Source organism: Diadema antillarum, unplaced genomic scaffold (genome assembly GCF_040938485.1).
Source record: "Diadema antillarum isolate AM-2024a unplaced genomic scaffold, OU_Dant_1.0 scf00000163, whole genome shotgun sequence".
Classification (NCBI taxonomy): domain Eukaryota; kingdom Metazoa; phylum Echinodermata; class Echinoidea; order Diadematoida; family Diadematidae; genus Diadema; species Diadema antillarum.
In genome coordinates this window covers 891373-910575 of record NW_027271052.1, presented here as the reverse complement: position 1 = coordinate 910575, position 19203 = coordinate 891373, and the positions used below count along the sequence as shown (strand labels likewise).

Below are 19203 nucleotides of genomic sequence, written 5' to 3'. Positions count from 1 at the left end.
GGAATTCGTGCGTCTCTTTAATCTTTGCTCGTGTTAGCACAACTAATGGATCACCAATCGGAAACCTTAGTTAACACACCCATGAATAAAAACTGAAGGGGATCAATAAAAAAAAAGCAAAGCTCCGAAAGAGACTGTGTCACCAAGAGTGACTTCCTAATATGGACGAAATACCCTTTTCTACGCAATCGTGTATTACACAGGATAAGCTTGTGATGTAGTAATGTTATGACACAAGGTACCAGGGACATCTCTGATGCATGCATAATGACTGATGTAGGGACTGATTAATTTCTCAATAATCATTATTTCTGTGTGTCGCTTGTTTCCGATTGAACGCCATGGCATGCAATGTATCACTAAAAACTAATATATAGCTTTCCTCAAAACGCCATCTGCATAAAGCAAAAAACAAAACAAAACAGACAAACATCGGAATGTATTCCAAGATTTTCTCTCTTCCTTGACACATCGTTCTTCTTTATTTGTTTCCAACTATTAAAATCAAGGACAAGAGCAGGGCCCCACGATTGGTAAAGGTGATACAAATGATGCTACATATCTCATTGCCGAACTTTGGGATACTTCGGGATACTTCGGGATCATAGTCTCCGTTCAGGACTGATGCCATTTAATTTCAATTTTCACCTTTTAATGCTGATGAGTTTGTAGAACTAATTCTTGCTATTCGTTTACACATTGATGTATTTTGTTGATAACATGATATATATAATCTGTCCTGTGCACTTAAATGGATGGTTCGATATTCTTTCAGAGTTGGATTTCTCTTAATTGACTTGTTGCTTGAAATATGATTAATAGGGCCTGTTTCACAAAGATTGAGCGTTAGTTTTATCATCGCAAATTGGGTTGCACAAACAACTTTGCGATTGATTGCAAGTGTTGCTCAATCTACTGAAAGTTACGCTTGATTATCATTTCTTAATCAAGCATAAGTGTCTTCATGAAACAGGACTTACGTTCAATATCAAACTTGCGCTCGAGTAACCGAGTTACGCTCAATAAATCGAGAGCAAGATCAATCGCAACTCTTTTTGAAACAGGCCCCTAGTCTAATATCTATCATTTCTAACGTGTCTAAAAAAAGCCGTTAGAGGGTTATAGAATGTCCTTAGTAATTGTAAATGATTAGACAATGGGAAAGAGTATCATATTTTGTTTTCCATTTCGCTTTCTTTGCCGTGATCAGATAAAGAAACTCTTCAAAGCTGTTTCTGTCTTCGCAAGATGATGATAAGCATTTCAGGTACTGAATGCTGCTGGATGATTGTGGCATATAATTGAGCCTTTTATACATTGTTTTTCTTCGTATCGTCGAGTTTCCCCCATCACATGAAACATACCTGTGTGTCGAGATGGCTATCATGCATAGAAGCAGAGTGCTCCTCATGCGTGTCATGTGAAATGAATTAGAATCGAGGTTTCGCGCTTTTACAGCAGTGTAGTTTTAGGAGCACTCTTTAAAATAATCGACGTACTTTCTAAATAATTGAGTTTCCATATGAGCTACAACATTGTTCCACTGATGGTTGTTTTCGCCGTCAAACCCCAATAAAGCAAGCTTGCTGGCGATGAAAGGATTCGTGGATTATTTCATTCAAGCTGCTTTAGAAAAGTCCATCTTATTAGGGCCTATAACATGCTTCAAAATATCATTATATCATATCATGACATCAAATAGACATCAGTGTTCAAACTCTCATTCAATATAAAAGAAAGAAAAAAATGTTTGTTGTTTTTGTTGTTTTTGTATTTGAGGCGCGTCATTCAGATATGAATATTTGCGCGATCCCGTCGTAGTCTCATATTCAGACGTTATGAACGAGAGTGTTTGTCGTTGCTTTCTTTAAGTGAAACAGTCGTTTCGTATATTAAGGTATTTGATTATAGGAAACCAACAACCAAAAATCAGTAGGGAGACCATTTGGGAACGAAATTAATTTCCGAATGAATTTGACCATCTCATTATGAGAGATTTTCAAGACCGATAGAACTCGGTGCTTGATTGGTTAGAATGTAAATAGTACTTTGGATAACGGGATTGATCGCATCGAGATCAGTGGAGATATAGGTCGTATCAGGCTTGGTGGTACACGAGGTGAAATCTGATGGCGCTTTCGCGCACGTAAAGCACGGAGAGGGTCAAATCAAATCGTCCGATGCCAGACCTGACAAGTAAATTATTAGAGGTGTGTGGAGGATGCGTCGCTTTCGGGTCTTAAGTGATGTGAAACCGCTCTTTGATTCTGTAAAGCGACTTCATTAACCTCTGAAGTGCTCGTGTCAGTATACTTTTCAACCGTCTTCAGTGAAGTAGACAATGGAGAAGTAAGTACCCACTTATCTTTCAGAACATTTTCTCACTCACATTGTGTCTCATCTTTGTCTAAGAGTGTTTTTTTTAACCCTAATCAAGTACTGTATTCATCGGTTTACTGTCTATATCATCTATCATCATGGTATTAGGTTTTGACAGTGTATTGACACAAACCTCTCAAATGTTAGTTGTCATTTGCTATAGACAAGGGAATATACTGCGCTAGGTAGTTCCTTGTTTCGAAAGTCATTTTGTCATCTAAAAAAGTCATGTTCATCGCTACAGTCTTTATCAGTACTAATCAAGAATATCATTATGATTGCATAAATCTGATTATTGATGTCATCCTAATATTACTGGCATAGATTAGCTGTTACTGTTGTCAAAGTACATTGTGCTTAGAAATTATCATTATCTAATTAATTTCTGATACTGTCATCCTGACATAGTTATTATCAATGATCTGCATAGTAAGGCCGCCATTTTTCTCGTTGCTTCACGATCTTTTTTTCGACTTCAGTTACAACCGCACCACGATTGTGCTGCCTACCGTAAAAAACCACAGTCACTACTACCAACGACTAAAGACTATTATCACTTAAATGACTACATAATGGCATAATCATGATAATGTAATGATAATGATAATGATAATATAAGAATTCTTGAAGCAACATGATGTCTTCGTAAATAATGTTGATATGATGAAATGAAATTGTGCATTAGCAATTCTTGATCAAACAACAAACTTTACCCGGAACGGTAGGAAAATATTCATAGCATCTATTCAGTGAGCAAAAACTAATAACAATTCAGCAAAACATTTGCATGGATCTCGCCAGAGGCAGGTATTCCGATTTGTGGACGTTATGATACGGATGTCACTACTGAGAGTCATGGACACATGTTGAACGTCATATCATTAAAAAAAAGAGAAAATACATCATGTGACATGATATTCAAATAATACTTAAATTACGACATGGTTAAAGCAATCAAGATTTGCAAAATATATGAAAGACCACTCAGGAAATACGACACTTTAAGGAGCTAAGGAACAGACTTCCTATACCAAGTACAAACCGAAAACAATCAGCCATTCTATTGGGTCAACTTTAGCAGGGAAACTTCAATCGTCCGTCATGATGATACGTCAGAAATGCTGCGTGTTAGAGTAATTTCCCCTTCGTGAAAAATAAATTGATATCTGCAAGCTAGATGTTGATTGTTTACCGTTCGTTTTACACGTCCAGCCGTCTCTCCAAAAACACGTTGAGAGCACTTCTATTTTTCTTCCATTTTAAGATTGATTCAATCTGATCTAGACATGTGATCAGACATTTGTCAGATTAGACAAGGATCTGTCGTATACCACCATTGTGTTCCTAATCAGTTTTTACTCTTTGTTATCTACATATACAATCTAGGCAGAAAGCACAGGAATTGTGGGCCCAGTCTTACCGGGACTCGCTGTCTCATCCAGGAATAGCCAGCTCTCAGCTTGAAGCAAAGGACCTGGAATCCCTCAATGCCCTCCTGCTGGAATTCAGTAACGTGACCACCGCCCACGGTGTTCCTCGAATCATCACGGGGAAGTCGACCCTGTCCAAACTATTGTGGAGTACGCTGACCCTTGCTGCCCTGGGGGCATTCCTTTGGCAAGGTAGCCTTCTGTTCATTGACTTTTCCCATCATCCTTACACCACCCAGATCGATCTCATCACCAAGACGGAACTCGATTTTCCCGCCGTCACCGTCTGCAACATGAATCGCATGCGGAGATCTGCTTTGGTCGGCACCCGGTTTGAAAGCCTCATCGAAGTCGATGGCGGAGTGACGGGAGGTGATGATGATTACTCGTGGTGGTTTGAATGGGAGTCGGAATGGTGGAGGAAGTACGACTCCTCCTCGGAAGCTCTAGGACGGCAGCAGGCAGGGTCTGGTGTCACCGAATCTTCTCAGACAGCTTCGGGGGAGGGTGAGGATAACGTCAACTCACATCCTACAAGTGATTACGAAGGCCCATCCCCAGCAAGCCTGCAGGAGTCACAAGACGGTGATCCATCCCTTCCTCCCGATATGGAAGTCGCCGAGGCGACAACCGACTCCGCCTCGGATGCTACCAGCCAAGACATTCCACCAGAGACTGGGACTGATTTGTACGTAACCAGCATATCTGAGATCGTAGAGTCGGATGAACCAAGTGACGCCGGTGCAGCCAGGTCAGAAGTCCCCGGTTCCTCGGAAGCCTCTGAGAGCCCACCTTCATCCCCCGAAACTGCCAAACGCAGAAGGCGTCGATCTGACCACCATGTCATTCCAGACCCTGTAACTGGACATCTCAATATGAAAGGCGGTACTCGCAAGAAGAGGCAAGTCAGTTCCAACTTCCGAGAGGAGTTCGAGTGGTGGGAATCAGACTGGGAAGACGATGAATTCGAGTACGAGTCCAACGACTGGGACGTCGATAGCGAGAATGACTGGGAAGGTTTCTACGAAAGGTCCAGAGCAGACGACTTCAGTGACCTCCTGGACGTCGTCAATCCTACAAGACAGGAGCTGGAGGACTATGGTCACCAGGCGAAGGATTTCATCCTTCAATGTACCTTCGATAGGCGGGATTGCAACTACACGTAAGTTTCTTTTATTAAAGCTACATACATGCATTTCGGTCAATAGAGTTAAACGAAAACCAGAAATCTCGCTTCTAGCAGGTTTGGGAGAGAAGAATTCGAACAATAGAAGGAATAAAATCTGTTTTCCCCAGTACCTAGTTAGGGTTAGGGTTAGAGTTAGAGTTAGCTGTGTTGTCTGGTGCATAACGGATAGCAACAACATTAACAAAATTAGTGTTGCCATAGGCAATTCTTAACTTGCTTTGAATAGTGTAAAATAATATCCAGTAAATACAAAGCAGGAAAATCATGAGTAATGACATCAACAATTTTGTAATCATTATCATCATCTTTCAAATACACCACAATTACTGAACATCAACTGAAGTCATCGATTTTACCTATAATGAACAAAATTTAACATCTTGCCTACAACTGACAAGTGCGCAACGTACCAAAATATGATGATTATGACATTCATATTCTATCTTTCTAACATTAGTATGTTGTATGGGTAATTGGCTAATCAGACAAATTTACATGACATGTAAGTACAATTGTCAGAAAATGATTATGTTGGCGTGAGAAATCCAGTAGAAGAACTGCATTTGTATTTACGTGGATTACTCAGAAATAAAATAAATGTATATTGTAAAACAATTGAAAAACCCCAATCATTTAGCTGCGTAAAATCACACAGACACAGACATAGACACACAAACAGACACACACTTACACACACACACACACACACACAAACACACGCATGCGCACACCAAGGGGAATTGATCAAAAATGTAAATGTAAAACAAAAGAGCGAAAGGAGGGGAGGTAAAGTTCATGTAAGTTCGACAGTCAGTGCGTTAAGTAAGAAATTATTGTTCAAAACTAGATAAACAAAACATGACTGAGTTGTTTTCATCTCTTTTCAGGGACTTCACTCAGTTTCAGAACCGTTACTATGGTAACTGCTTCACCTTCAACCAAGTACGTGGTAACTCCATTAGTGTGAAAACAGGGAAGACTGGTGCACAGTATGGTAAGAAAATCTCCTCAAGAAGATTCCTGTGACAATAAGTATTCATTCATGAATAGGACAAGACCAAAACTGAATGATAAGATTGGTGCAATGGTTTCGCTGGGTGCAGAGAGAATATTATTCAATGTACTTTTTCAATTATTGGGATTGTAAAGATATTCAGTAATATCCATTGCGACCGTCGTATGAATTAATTAACTACTGCCCAATTAATCGAGCTGTTATTGTTACTGTTGGTTGTGATGTCATCTGTATTGTTACTTTTGTAGCTGCTTTTGGTGTTCATTATTATCCGCAATAGGATTACAGAAGTAGTTCGCGCACAGCATGCCAACTGCAAATTTTCTCTTTACATCCCTATTGCAAACCATGAAAGTGTTTTCATATATTTTCCTATCATATCTATTGGACCTCTTTGTATGTTTCTTTTCCTCTGTTTGCTGGCCAAATTTGTTTTTAACCCGAGCATTTTTGCTTATTTGTGTTAATCCCCCTGCATTGAATGCTGCCCTAGTGGAACTAAGATCTGATGTATAAAATCTCTGCAAAATTGAACCCTTCACCAATTAAACTTTCATTAAATCAAATGTCCTCTGCCCGTGCAAGTTGATAGTGCATTGAGTTGGTTCATCTGAGATAAGCGAATGAATTAATGAGTGGATCATAAAAGAATAACTCATCAGAAAGACAAAATGGATTACGTCTCTGCAGTATGAGCTTCATTCGGCCGGCTTAGGGTGGGATTTCACGGGGCACGCGAACGATTTGCGAAGGACGCGAATGGCAAAATCCAGCATTCGTATTTTAGTCTGCAAAAGTTCGCCAAACGAACGTGAGGGTTCGGAAGCGTCGTCAATTGTTCGCGAATGTCGTTTTTACTTCGGCGAGAATTTCAAAAAAGTTTGAAATTTTTGGCGAACCTTTTCCGCACTCTTGGTCGTGATTTGCTCGTGAATTGTTCTCGAAAGTGTCTTTAAAGCCTCGTCATATGCGCAAGACCTTCGCAAGACACGCGCGATGTTCGCAAAATGTTTGTGAAACCCCAAACAGACTCCGAAACTTTGGAGAATGTCTCGCGTATGTTACGCGAAATCTGCGAAGTTTTTCCGATCATTTTACGACGTAATCGCAAACTGTTCGCGTACCTTTTGAGACATTCTCGCGAACGTTTAGCGCACGTTTGGGGGATGTATGACCTGTACGTTTTCTACAAATAAAAATCGTAGCATACATCTAAACATCAAACAATTATTAACAACTATACTAACAAAAGAAATTAAAGACTAGCAAAGAAAAAGAAATGTTTGATATACAAAAAAAAAATCGCAGAAAATACTTAAAATTAATCTAAAGTATGTAAAATTTCATTTGAACTATAGAGATTATGTGTTGGAGGAACTGCAAAAAAAAAATCAAATGCTCTACTAGTGGAGATACGTCCTAGGAAAAAAAAATGTAGGCAAGCACACGATAGAGAAATGAGAGAAAAAGAAAGGAGAAATAGAGGAAAGAAAAAAAAAAATCAACTCAAGACAGCTTCCACCTCTCCTTGGGTACATTTTCTCCTATGATTATTGAACATTTTTCGTTGTTCGCATTTCCGTCGCGTGTTCTTCGTGTACGTAACATGCTGTACTTTAGCAATGATACACACGACATTCGCACATACGTCGTGGAAACTTCGCACAAATTGCGCAAGAATAGTTTTCGGCTTCATTGTCGGAACACATTCGGAGAAAAACTTTTCCGAATGTTGGATTTTGTCATTCGCGTCCTTCGCAAATCGTTCGCGTGCTCCGTGAAATCCCACCCTAATGGTCTGCTATTCAATCCTTTCATAATCATGATCACAGAGATTCTATACTGCTACCTGCTAATTAAGGTGAAATTATGATTGCTAAAACTTCAGCCGGAAAGACGTCGATACAACCTAATGACATTCGTGATTTAATTGAATATAATTTCTTTCTCTATCGCGCTTCATAGCTAGTGAATCTTCTTTGTTAGATTTGGAATGAAATATTTCACATTAAATTTGAAATGCATTCCTTTTTTGTAGCCTCTACTGTTCCATTATGCTGTGTAATAGTAGTGACATTCAACACATTCAAAGCTAGATGTTTGACTGTCATTTCAAATCAATGACAACATTTTTACCTATTCAAATTGATGAAGCTCTTGCGTAGAGTTTTTTTTTATTACAGCCGAGTGAAAATTGCCTCACATCGACATTAATAAGCACTGACGTGATCAGTGTGTGTTCTTTTCTTTCTCTTTTTTGAATCGATGTAAGGCAATTCGTCAATCAGTTGCGATTTATTACCTTGATAGGTGTCTGTTACAATGACTGTGTGTCCAAGGTCAGGAAAGTTTCATGTTTTGGATGAGATGTGAAAACTGTAAATACAATGTGCAACCATCTTGAAGGAACCCACCCATAGACATTTCTGGAATAGTGACTTGAAATTTCTCGATTTCATAGTTTGAACAGCCCGTGCCATATAGACAGTCGTTTCCTTCACACCTGATTAAAAGATCCGTGTGGACAGAAGGCATTTACCTACAACATTTATGGTAACATTGCGTACCTGCAAATAAGCGAAACTTGGTTTACACTACGTAAAATGACAAAGGTGTCGGCATAATCCTTATGAAAGCTTCACAAAATTCTGTAGACAGCGGTTCATATAGGGCCTGCCAATGCCGGTAAAAGAGTGTCGCCACGTTATTTCGAAATTGTGTAATACACTGTCATACTAGATGACACGAAAATGTCACATGTATTGAAGAATTGAAAAGACACAATGACTTTCATTACTGAAGTTCAAATTCAAGCCAACATAGCTTTCTTGTTCAGTTGGTACGGCCAGTTTGAGTATGCTCGTCAACGCGGTGCCCAGACTTGTAATGTATATCCGTTCGCTATTAACACTAATCGGCATGGGCGGTCGTACAAACGCAAATAGACGCTCCTTATAACGTATGCATTTTATTCCTCCGAATTAAACCATGTAGAAGAAGGGCTTCAACAATAGACTGTCTCTTTTTTTTCTCTATCTCCCTTTCTCTCTCTATCCATTTATCTGTCTCTCCTCATGACACTATAGTATGCAGTCGTATTCAAATTATAAAGCAAGACTTTTACCCCTGTTAGCCCCTCTTCTGTACATTACCGCCACAACTTTTTTTTTGTATGTGCGTATGTATGTATGTGTGTGTGTGTGTGTGTGTGTGTGTGTGTGTGTGTGTGTGTGTGTGTGTGTTTATTGACCTTGCGTGCTGGCTTGAAATTAACAAAATAACTCGTGCGGCATGTACACTTTGATTTGGGCTCTATTACTTGGTGGAATGATCCTCTGCATATTTCTGACTGCGTGCATGCTCCCTTTTCCGAAGCATCATAATCATTATGTGCTATTGTGAATTTGGAAAAGAAAAAAAAAGCAACAACGACAAACACCCACTCACAAAATAAAGAGTCCCCACCCCCCCCCCCCCCAAGAAAAAAGAAAAAAAGGGCACACATTGAAATTTAATGACAGAAAGTCTGAATCTATTTTAATAGGCTTCACACAAATGCTGTCCAAAGTTAAATCTGATACATGTCATGTTAGAAGTGGTAGCAGTAGCATTATATGCTTTGGAACAAAGTACGAGATCTTGGTGGTGTCTTTGATGCAAATCTATCATTTAAAGACCATAATATTTCATATGCTTATGGCAAGAACATGAGCAAAGGCCGAATGTTGCAGTAGAGACACGACCCATACCTCAGCCTGCAGTGAAAGAAACTAAAGAGAGCCCTGAAGAAATGAAGCATGGTACCCCTCGGGCAAGCCAACCCGTGAGTCATACCCCACATTCAGCTGAAGTGAACAACCCCCCATCAAAAGCTACACGGTCCTTTTCGTTGATTCCCAACCAAGGCAAAAACCAAGCTCAGCCCCAGCAAAACATGCAAAAGCTACCCCAAGAAAGAGAGGGACCTGCCAAAAACAGGTTAGGTGTAAACTTTGTAGCTCAGGCTACAGACAATGAGCTCATCAACTTCATTGTTATTTTGATCATGAATCTCATGAAAGACAAATCAGAGGATGAAATTCGCCTCCTGATAAATGCAGCAGCCGGTAAACTTCTTGGACAAGACAGCTGATGTTGGGGAAACTTGTTAATTTTATGTCGGTCTTCCTCGTTCTCCAATGGAATGCTCAGGGAATGAGTGGACACGGACAAGAATTGATACAATTTTTAAGTACAAATAAATCTGATATTGTACATTTGATATGTGTACAGGAGACTTGGTTTGACAGTGATAATGTTTTGCAGATTCCAAATTATACTTGTTTGTTTAAAAATAGAACAACACAAAGTAGAGGAGGGTGTTGTTTCTATGTACATGACTCTGTATATTACGATTATAAAGGCGGCGAGTCTGAAGTTGAATTGCAAGTGATTGATATTTTTTGGGGTAAGTTTTTCCTCACAGTAGTTAATTATTATAACCCTTGCAGAGAGATACGCTGTGAGGCTGTAGATTTATTTATAAGTAAAGCTAAAGATCCTGCAAAATTATTGATTGTAGGTGATTTTAATTCTCATAACCCCCTTTGGGGTAGTGATAAACTGGATAGAAATGGTAAATTGATTGAGGAATTTGTTTTACAAAATGATCTAGTCATATTAAATGACGGATCTGGCACGAGACTTGACCCCCATTCAGGAAAAATATCTTGTTTGGATCTGTCTCTGATTTCATCTCAGTTAGCAAGTAAGTGCACTTGGAATGTTAAGCCAGACAAACTAGGCAGCGATCATTTTCCTGTTTGTATTGAGTTGTGTGTGGGAGGAAAGTCTCTCCTCCGAGAAATGAGTAATGAAAGCAATGGTTGGAATCTAAAAAATATGGATTGGCAAAAATTTGCTCAATTGTGTGAGAATGTTATGAATATAGATAATATTAACGTGGATACTAAAATGTTTTATGAGATGTTTATGTCACACATTACAGAGGTACCTGAAGATACAGTTGGAGTTAAAAGAAGAAAAAATAGATACCAAAAGTCACAGCCTTGGTGGACAAAAGAATGTTCTTTGAAAATTAAAGAAAGGAATAGATTGAAAAATAGACTCTCTAGGTGTTGGTCTGAGGAAAATTTGTACAGGTACAAAAAGAAGAAAGCAGAAACGCAGCGAACGATACGGCAGGCAAGAACCAGATTTTGGCAAGCATTTTGTGCAAGTCTGAATCGATCCACGTCTGTTTCGGCGTTGTGGAAATTCATTAAGAGTATGAACGGTATTCCTCGGAATAAAACCCATAGCATGTCTGTGTTATATGTAGGTGAACGTATTATTGTTGATGATAAAGACAAAGCAAATGAATTTGTAAGATATTTGAAGCATACAGGGAAAGGGAATACAGAAAGTAAAATTTATAAAGAGATAGAGGAAGAATTTGATGTGATCCAGGTTCAGGAGAAGGAAGGCTTGCAACTGGCCTTAAACGAGCCTTTTGTGATGAGTGAATTGGAAAGAGTTCTGCAAGATAAAAAGGCTTCAGCACCGGGAGAAGATAAGATAGGATATGAAGTGTATAAACATTTACCAGAGTCAAAAAAGGAGATATTACTGAAATTGTACAACCAAATATGGGATACTGGAGATATTCCAGAAGCATGCAAACACTCGATTTTGATTCCTCTCCTCAAGCAGGGTAAGGACCCACACCATTTGTGCTCTTACCGCCCAATAGCGTTGACGTCATGTTTCATGAAAATAATGGAAACGCTGGTGAAAAACAGATTGCAATATTTTATAGAAAAACACGATCTGCTCGCAAATTTTCAACATGGCTTTAGAAAAGGCCGTTGCACTCTTGATAATATCGTACATTTGGAAAATGAAATAATGAAGAATTTAGAAACTGGTGTGAAGTCTCTAGCAGTGTTCATTGACCTGGAGAAGGCGTATGATACGCTCTGGACAAAAGGACTCATAGTAAAACTCAGTCATTTGGGTTTAGGAGGAAATATTTTACAGTTTATAAAGAACTTTCTATTATATCGCACTTGCCAGGTCAAAATAGGAAACGAGAAATCTGTTATTTTTCATATGGAAAACGGTCTCCCGCAGGGCAGTATTTTGAGCCCTATATTGTTTAATCTAATGATTTCTGATGTACCTGTAAGCAGAACGAATAATGTTTATAATTTGTTATATGCAGATGATTGCGTTATCTGGACATCAGGAAATGATATTAGAGAAATGACTGTTCAAATTCAAACATACTTAGACGTTTTGAATGAATGGTTCACTTCACGGGGACTGAAATTATCACCGTTGAAGACCACTTCTGTTCTTTTCTCTCGTGGAAACAAAGATGAGCGCGTTCATCTATTGTTGGAGAAAAATGAGCTGAAATTTGCTCCTCAGTATAGATATTTAGGAGTGATATTTGATAGGAGGATGACTTGGAGACCACACTTGCAAGACGTAGTTCTGCGATGTAAGAAAAGGTTGAATATACTGAAAGTTTTAGCTCATACAAATTTTTGTCAAAGCATACAAGAATTGTTAGGCGTATACAGATCTTTAATACGCTCCATAATAGATTATGCTTGTGAGGCTTATGATTCTGCTACTATGAGTGTCAAGAATGTTTTAAACTCCATACAATATCAGGCTTTAACTATTTGTGCAAACGCAAAAAAAGGGACAGCCCTAAGAACCCTCCAAGTGGAATTCGGAGAAATGCCCCTAGAGTTACGTCGAGAGATGCTCTCGGCTAGACTGAAAGCACGTATTGAGAGTACTCCCAATCATCCTATGAAAGAAGGGCTTAAGAATTGTTGGCAATTTGAATTTTGTAAAAACACTGCTTCAAAAGAACCTTTCGGACAAAGGACTCTAAACTCATTTGAATTTTTAGATCCATTTCATGTTGAATTGTGTGTAAAACCTCCCAACGTGCCTTTCTGGATGTGGAAGCCTCCGTGTGTATCGACACAATTAAAAGAGTGTGTGTCAAAGACTGACAACACAGCCTTCCAAAAACAGGCCTCCTTAGAAGTGATGTATAACAAATGGCAAAACTATTTACATGTATATACAGATGGCTCCAAATCACTTGAAGGCAAGGTAGCCTCTTCATTTTATGTGCCAGTGTATAAATGTGTTCAGAGTAAAAGAATGCAGAACCAAACATCTGTTTATAGAGCCGAATTGGCGGCTATCACGTTAGCTTTGTATTGGATTGATCAACTACCACCACTTCAAACAGGAGTAGTTATTTTTAGTGACTCACTCAGTGCCCTTGAAGCCATTCGATCTCAAAGAGAAGAAACTTTTGTTACAGAAATTCTAAGTTTCTGTACAAATCTATACTTTAAGGGAATATTAGTGAGTTTGGAATGGATTCCTGGACACTGTGGATTAACAGGAAATGAAGTGGCAGATAAAGCAGCAAAAAAGGCTTTACAAAATGTTTCCATACAAGTGAATAACAAGTTGAATAAATATGAATTTAATAAAAAACTGAAAAGGTGTTATATGACAAAATGGCAAATTAAATGGGAGGAGACAAACTCCCCCCTGAAATATGTTCAACGAAATGTTTCTCAGACCTATTTATGCACCTTGAATGACAGAAGAGCTGAGACAATCCTACATCGCCTTAGGATGGGGAACTTAGGTTTAAATGACAATTCGTTTCATATAAACCAACATGTGTCGGGTATGTGTGAATATTGTAACGTCCCAGAAACAGTTGATCATTTTCTTATGTTCTGCCCCAGATATATTATACCCAGAGCTATGATGTTAGTTGAAACAAAAATTCATGAGAACAGCATTCAAAGCTTACTAATTTCAACTAACCCAGTATACCAAAAAGCTCTCGTGTTATATGTTAAAAGATCACAACGATTTTTCTGATAGATAAACTTTCATACATGTTATGAATGTACATAGTTTGCACTAACTCTGCCTCGAGGTACCCTGAAGAGGCTTTTCATGCGCACCACAGCCCAGAGATTGCTTACTTTATTAAAGAATGTATATGTGATTATTATATATATTTGTAATTTATTAATATTGCTTGTTTGTTTTGTTTGGCTCTGTATCGGACCAATTGAGGTTCCTGTGCTGGTAAGCATCGGACTCTACTGCCTGCATATCGGAGGGGCCTAGGCCGTTTTAACGGCTGAGAAGTCTGCTCGAGACAATGAGCCGGATTGGCCAGAAGATATGATATTTTAAGCAGGCAAATAGACGTACCGACAGCTGACCAAGGATACTCATTACAATATTCTTTTTGGAAAAAAAAATGATAAAAGGAAAAGAAATTTATAGATAAGTGTTTGGCGTAAATATTCTAAAGAGAATGGAAAACGCCACTAAACACAAAACAACAACAACAACAACAACAACTTATCCCAATCTTTAAGATTTCTTTTGCGTAACCTGGGCTCACTTCGAAAATAGCTAAGAAGATCAGCTGCAGAAAATTGGTACACGCTTTCATTTCGTCTCGTCTGGATTTCAGCCATTTTTTTTTGTTTTGTTTTATAACTTTTTACAAAAAGAAATATGCAAATAACAAGGTTTCTAGAATTGCACTGGTAGATTACCTGTATACGTAGGGAAAGCCTGCCACTACAAAAACCAACAAGCTTATTACCTTTAGTATTCTTCTCTTTGTCTACCGTACGTTACACGGACTTGCCCTGCTTGTATCTTGAAATACCTTTCATTTTTACCAACCATCACAAACTTAACGCATATCTAGGATCTCATATATGGGAGATCGTGTTTTCGCATACATTGGCCCAAAGCTATGGAATAATCTTCCCATCATAACTCTACGACAAACACATTCTATCGCGATGTTCTCAAACTGAACCTTAAAACATACCTCATTAATCTACATTGAGAGTTATTCATACATGTGTTTTGTTTGTTTGTCTATTGTTTGTTTATTCTTATGTTCTATTTTCTTTGCTCCTCTCTCTCCTGAACTCTCCTTTGTTTTCGTCTCTTTCGTTCCAAACTACGGCGCTGCACTTGTGTAGTAATTATATGGATATCCTTGATTTATCATGTCTGTTTTTGTCTAGATGTGTACAGAAGTTTCATCACCATGTTTGTCTGTTTTCTTTGTTTTGTTTTGTTTTTATGTATGGGTTTTGTTTTCATTTTGATACATTAATGTTGTATTTTATCCGCACGGAAGAACAGTCTCCAGACGTATGCGCCGTGCTTAAAAAAGGAATGAAATGAAATGAATTTTCCTATTGTCACCCATTTTCGTTGAGATATTTGATGTAACATTATGTATATAGCATTACATGTTTTTCATTGCTTTCATGATTATTGTACAAATCTATGTAAAGGATGTCTCGCTAACACTATTGCAAATTACTAGTTTAGCTAGTCCAATCCCAATTGCTTTACATACAGCGGAGTTCTCTCTTTGTTCATCTTGCTTTGTTCTTCTGACCTTCACAAGTCTATTCTATGCTCTCACCACTTTAACCTTGCTCTTACTTCAGTACTTTCACTTTGTCCCCTCTCACTTTGACTTTGCTTTTTTTCAGAATTCTTGCCTTGCTCTCCTAAGTTCAACTTTGTCTTGACTTTCAGAGTCCTTGCCCTTACCCTTCGCCCTTGCCTCTCACTGCCCTTCAGCCTTTCAGCTTGCTCCCTACGTCCTTGACTCTCACTGTCCTTCAGCCCTCTGTGCTTGCTCCCTTTGCCCTTGACTCTCACTGTCCTTCAGCCCTTTCTGCTTGCTTCTTATCTTGACTTTCTCCTGTCCTTGTATCCTCACCTTGCCTATGACTTTGAGCTCCTCATCTATGTGCTCAAAGACGTCCTTCTCCTTAATACTCCGCAGCGCGGTTAACGTCATTCTCGTGACCTTCATGACTGGTCCTCTCTATCTCTCGAGGAGCTTGTTTGAAAGGGGTATATAAGCCAGACTTTGTGCTTATCTTAAAAAGAATTGACCTAGCGGAGATGGAGTGAAGAGTTTGTCATCTAAGAGTAAAACCCGTGTTTGAACAGCGAGAGAGTAACCAACGAAAGAGACAAAGAGTCAGCCAGTCCAGAAGCTGTCTCCAGTCACGTTAGCTTATTGCATTGGTTAGTTACAAATCCTTCACCGCATCGCACCTCTCATGCCGGGCGAGACATTCTCAAAATCCATCCCTGTATAAATGTGTTCGAGTGATTCTCCATAATAAACTTCATTAACCATGATTTCTGCTTGATTACTGTAATTTCTCTCTGACCCTCGGCATCCTTCGGCAATGAACTTTAACATAATTATAGCGGGACTTTATTTTGGGACTTACACAGTATAGGAATTATATTCTGCCCGTCTTCGACAAATACACGTATAAGTCGCCGTTGCACTATTCATTTTCTATTTCCATCTGTTTCTGCGCCATGATTATCTTTCTAGGCAGAATGAGAACTTTATAAACCTCCACTGTTATTATTATCGATATTATTATCAACTGGTTCAACAAAGGAGACACGGTGTACGCCTACATGTAGAGCGTTCATATTCTGGAAGCGCTGTTTGTTTTTCTCGGAGGGAGTACCATAAATATAGTCCATGTGATTGGAATGTATTACCTTGTATATCTATATATATGAGTTCATTAACTGTGCATGTTTAGTGTAATGCCAACGCTCTTGATTTCAAGTGGGTGATTGGCACCGGAAAATTCCTACCAGCGAGAGCCCAGTCCCATTCCGACACATCTTGATTAAGCGGCGGCGGGGGCACCGTATTCAGACATTAATACATTAATTGCATATTCATCTCGATGGCAGTTTGCGCCACCAATCAATTCTTTGGCTAGCTTATTTAAAGCATTCAGCTCACTGTGCCATTAGCTGATTAGGGTTAAGTCGTCAGCATGCTTCCTCGTGTCATACTACCTATGATGGATCACTAAATCATTAATCCACGTGGCTTTTACTTGAGGAACGTGTAAATCCGATGGCTTGGCATTCCATCAGTTCAGATCGAGATGGTGACATAACATTTGCTCCAGCAACAATGGCCCCAGTCTTATTTTCTCCAAGGACTTAGGCTTAGGGGAAGGGTTGCGATAGGATTTGAGGTTTAGTTTGATGTGAGGGTAAGGATTAGGGTTAGGGTTATAATTGTGAGTAGGTTTTATGTCTGGCTTAGCGTGCAGATATTTCATGGGAGCAATTGTCGCAGGAGCATATGTCATGGAACCGATCGAGATGCGCCCCATGAACATGATACAGGCAATCAATGGTTTTTTAATTTAACAGAGTTCAGCTTGAGAATGATTTAGTAATTGTGACCATGCACGTTGATTATCATTAGTATTTTTTTAAACAATAAATTGGGCTTTACAATGTTTGCGATCTGATTGGTCAGTTATCATGCATTGATATTTCTGATCCACACTGAGCCATGCGTCCGTTAACATCCGCATGCATGGCTCAGGCCTTGTTGTAGGTGTACCGGACACATGATGGGGAAAAAAGGTTGAATTTCATGAATTGACAGGCCCCTTTTTGATAACACAAATGATGCTCAGGCCTGTTTCGTGGATCAATGAGAATAGGATGCTCTCGTTTACCTCGCGCTCACTTCCCACCGATCCACTATGTCCTGTGCATCATTTTGTATACTAATTCATGGTTATCACCATTAATTTGATCAGAATATCAGAACTATGTAACGTAGTGGTATGTCGTATGCAGCATTATCAGTTTTGTTTCAATTACATGTACATTGTATCACCATTATTGTCACGCAACATTCCAATCATTGCTATCATTAGGCCTACTTTTGTATGATTGTTATTACTACATATTCTTCTCCTACCACCGCCACCACCACCACAACAACAACAATTACTACTACTACTACTACTACTACTACTACTACTACTACTACTACTACTATTACTACTACTACTACTACTACTACTATACAACTACTTCTATTTCTACTTTATCTTCTACTTTGGACTAGGTTTGCACCTAACGTTGTTTACCGAGCAGCCGGAGTACGTGGGACTCTTCGCCCAAGAATCTGGAGTAAGGGTGTCGATACATCCTCCGACAGTTTTCCCTTTTCCCGAGGACGACGGGGTAGTGGCCTCCACGGGACAGGCCACCAACGTCGGCTTGCATCAGGTTACGTTTTTGTTTTTAATTTATTACATTTACGGTTCGAAAGTCTCCCCTACATTCGCGCTAAACTATTCTCACATCCATGACTGACCGGAATGAATTTAAAAAGGGAAACCAGTGGATCACACCAACAAATTAAACGATGAAAATTTGAAATCGGGCATGAAGAACGAATTATAAGACTTTTCAAGGTTTCACCATGGCAACAGTAATATCCGTTCAGATTACGCGGTTTTAGAGGAAAAACACACAGAAAGTGAAGACGCATATGATTACTTTTTGAAGATAGAATGACGATCTCGGAAATACAGACATTCAAAGATTGTAAGACACATGAGATAAACACACAAACAAGCAAACTCACTTTTACTACGTTTGATAATTGATGGTATATAGGAAGGTATGTTTGCATTCACACAGCAGAAGCATATGTTATGTGCATGTATAATAGCAATCCCCATTGGGATTTTACCATTCAAAAACAGTTCATATTTTCAATTCAATTAAATTAAAGTAGTTTTTTAGTATTAAGCAACGCAATTATTAAAATAGGACAGAAATTCTAATAATCTGCAAAAAGCAAAATAACAGTACGTTCATGTCTGTAATCGACTAAAAAGCATTAAAAACATATTTGTAATTTTCATCCCCAAAAAAATAATCATCAAAGTTTAATATCCTTCTTACGAGCTTTCATCTCCTCCAATTGTCATGGAAGTAGCACATCTATTATTGAAGCTCCGCCATTTGCAATCGTGGAAATGGTATAATCTGATAATGTAACTCCGTTCAAGCAATTCTGACGCCTTCAATGGAGATGACGCTTGCGTTGACCTGGTAAACCATTATACCAGCCAAAGATCATGATGATTGCTTATTGTCATCGCAAATTAAACTAATTTCAGCAATTTTCATCCTGTTTACAAAGAATGTGAAATTGAATGAGACATTTTGCAAAGGATGAATATCGTTGACTCCAATCTCTATTATCTGTACGTTGACAGAAGGCTTCATAATACAGGTCA

At 38.8% G+C, this 19203-nt stretch overlaps 1 protein-coding gene across 1 annotated transcript in view; it reads left to right on the top strand.

The window, feature by feature from the left end:
* The first annotated feature begins 2341 nt into the window (after positions 1-2341).
* LOC139722341 (epithelial sodium channel subunit alpha-like) overlaps positions 2342-19203 on the top strand; it is a 31299-nt gene continuing 14437 nt past the window's right edge. The window contains exons 1-5 of the mRNA XM_071633650.1: positions 2342-2349; positions 3766-4280; positions 4371-4971; positions 5886-5992; positions 18018-18181. Coding sequence (XP_071489751.1) covers positions 2342-2349; positions 3766-4280; positions 4371-4971; positions 5886-5992; positions 18018-18181 — 1395 coding nt within the window. The remainder of the gene's footprint in view (positions 2350-3765; positions 4281-4370; positions 4972-5885; positions 5993-18017; positions 18182-19203) is intronic.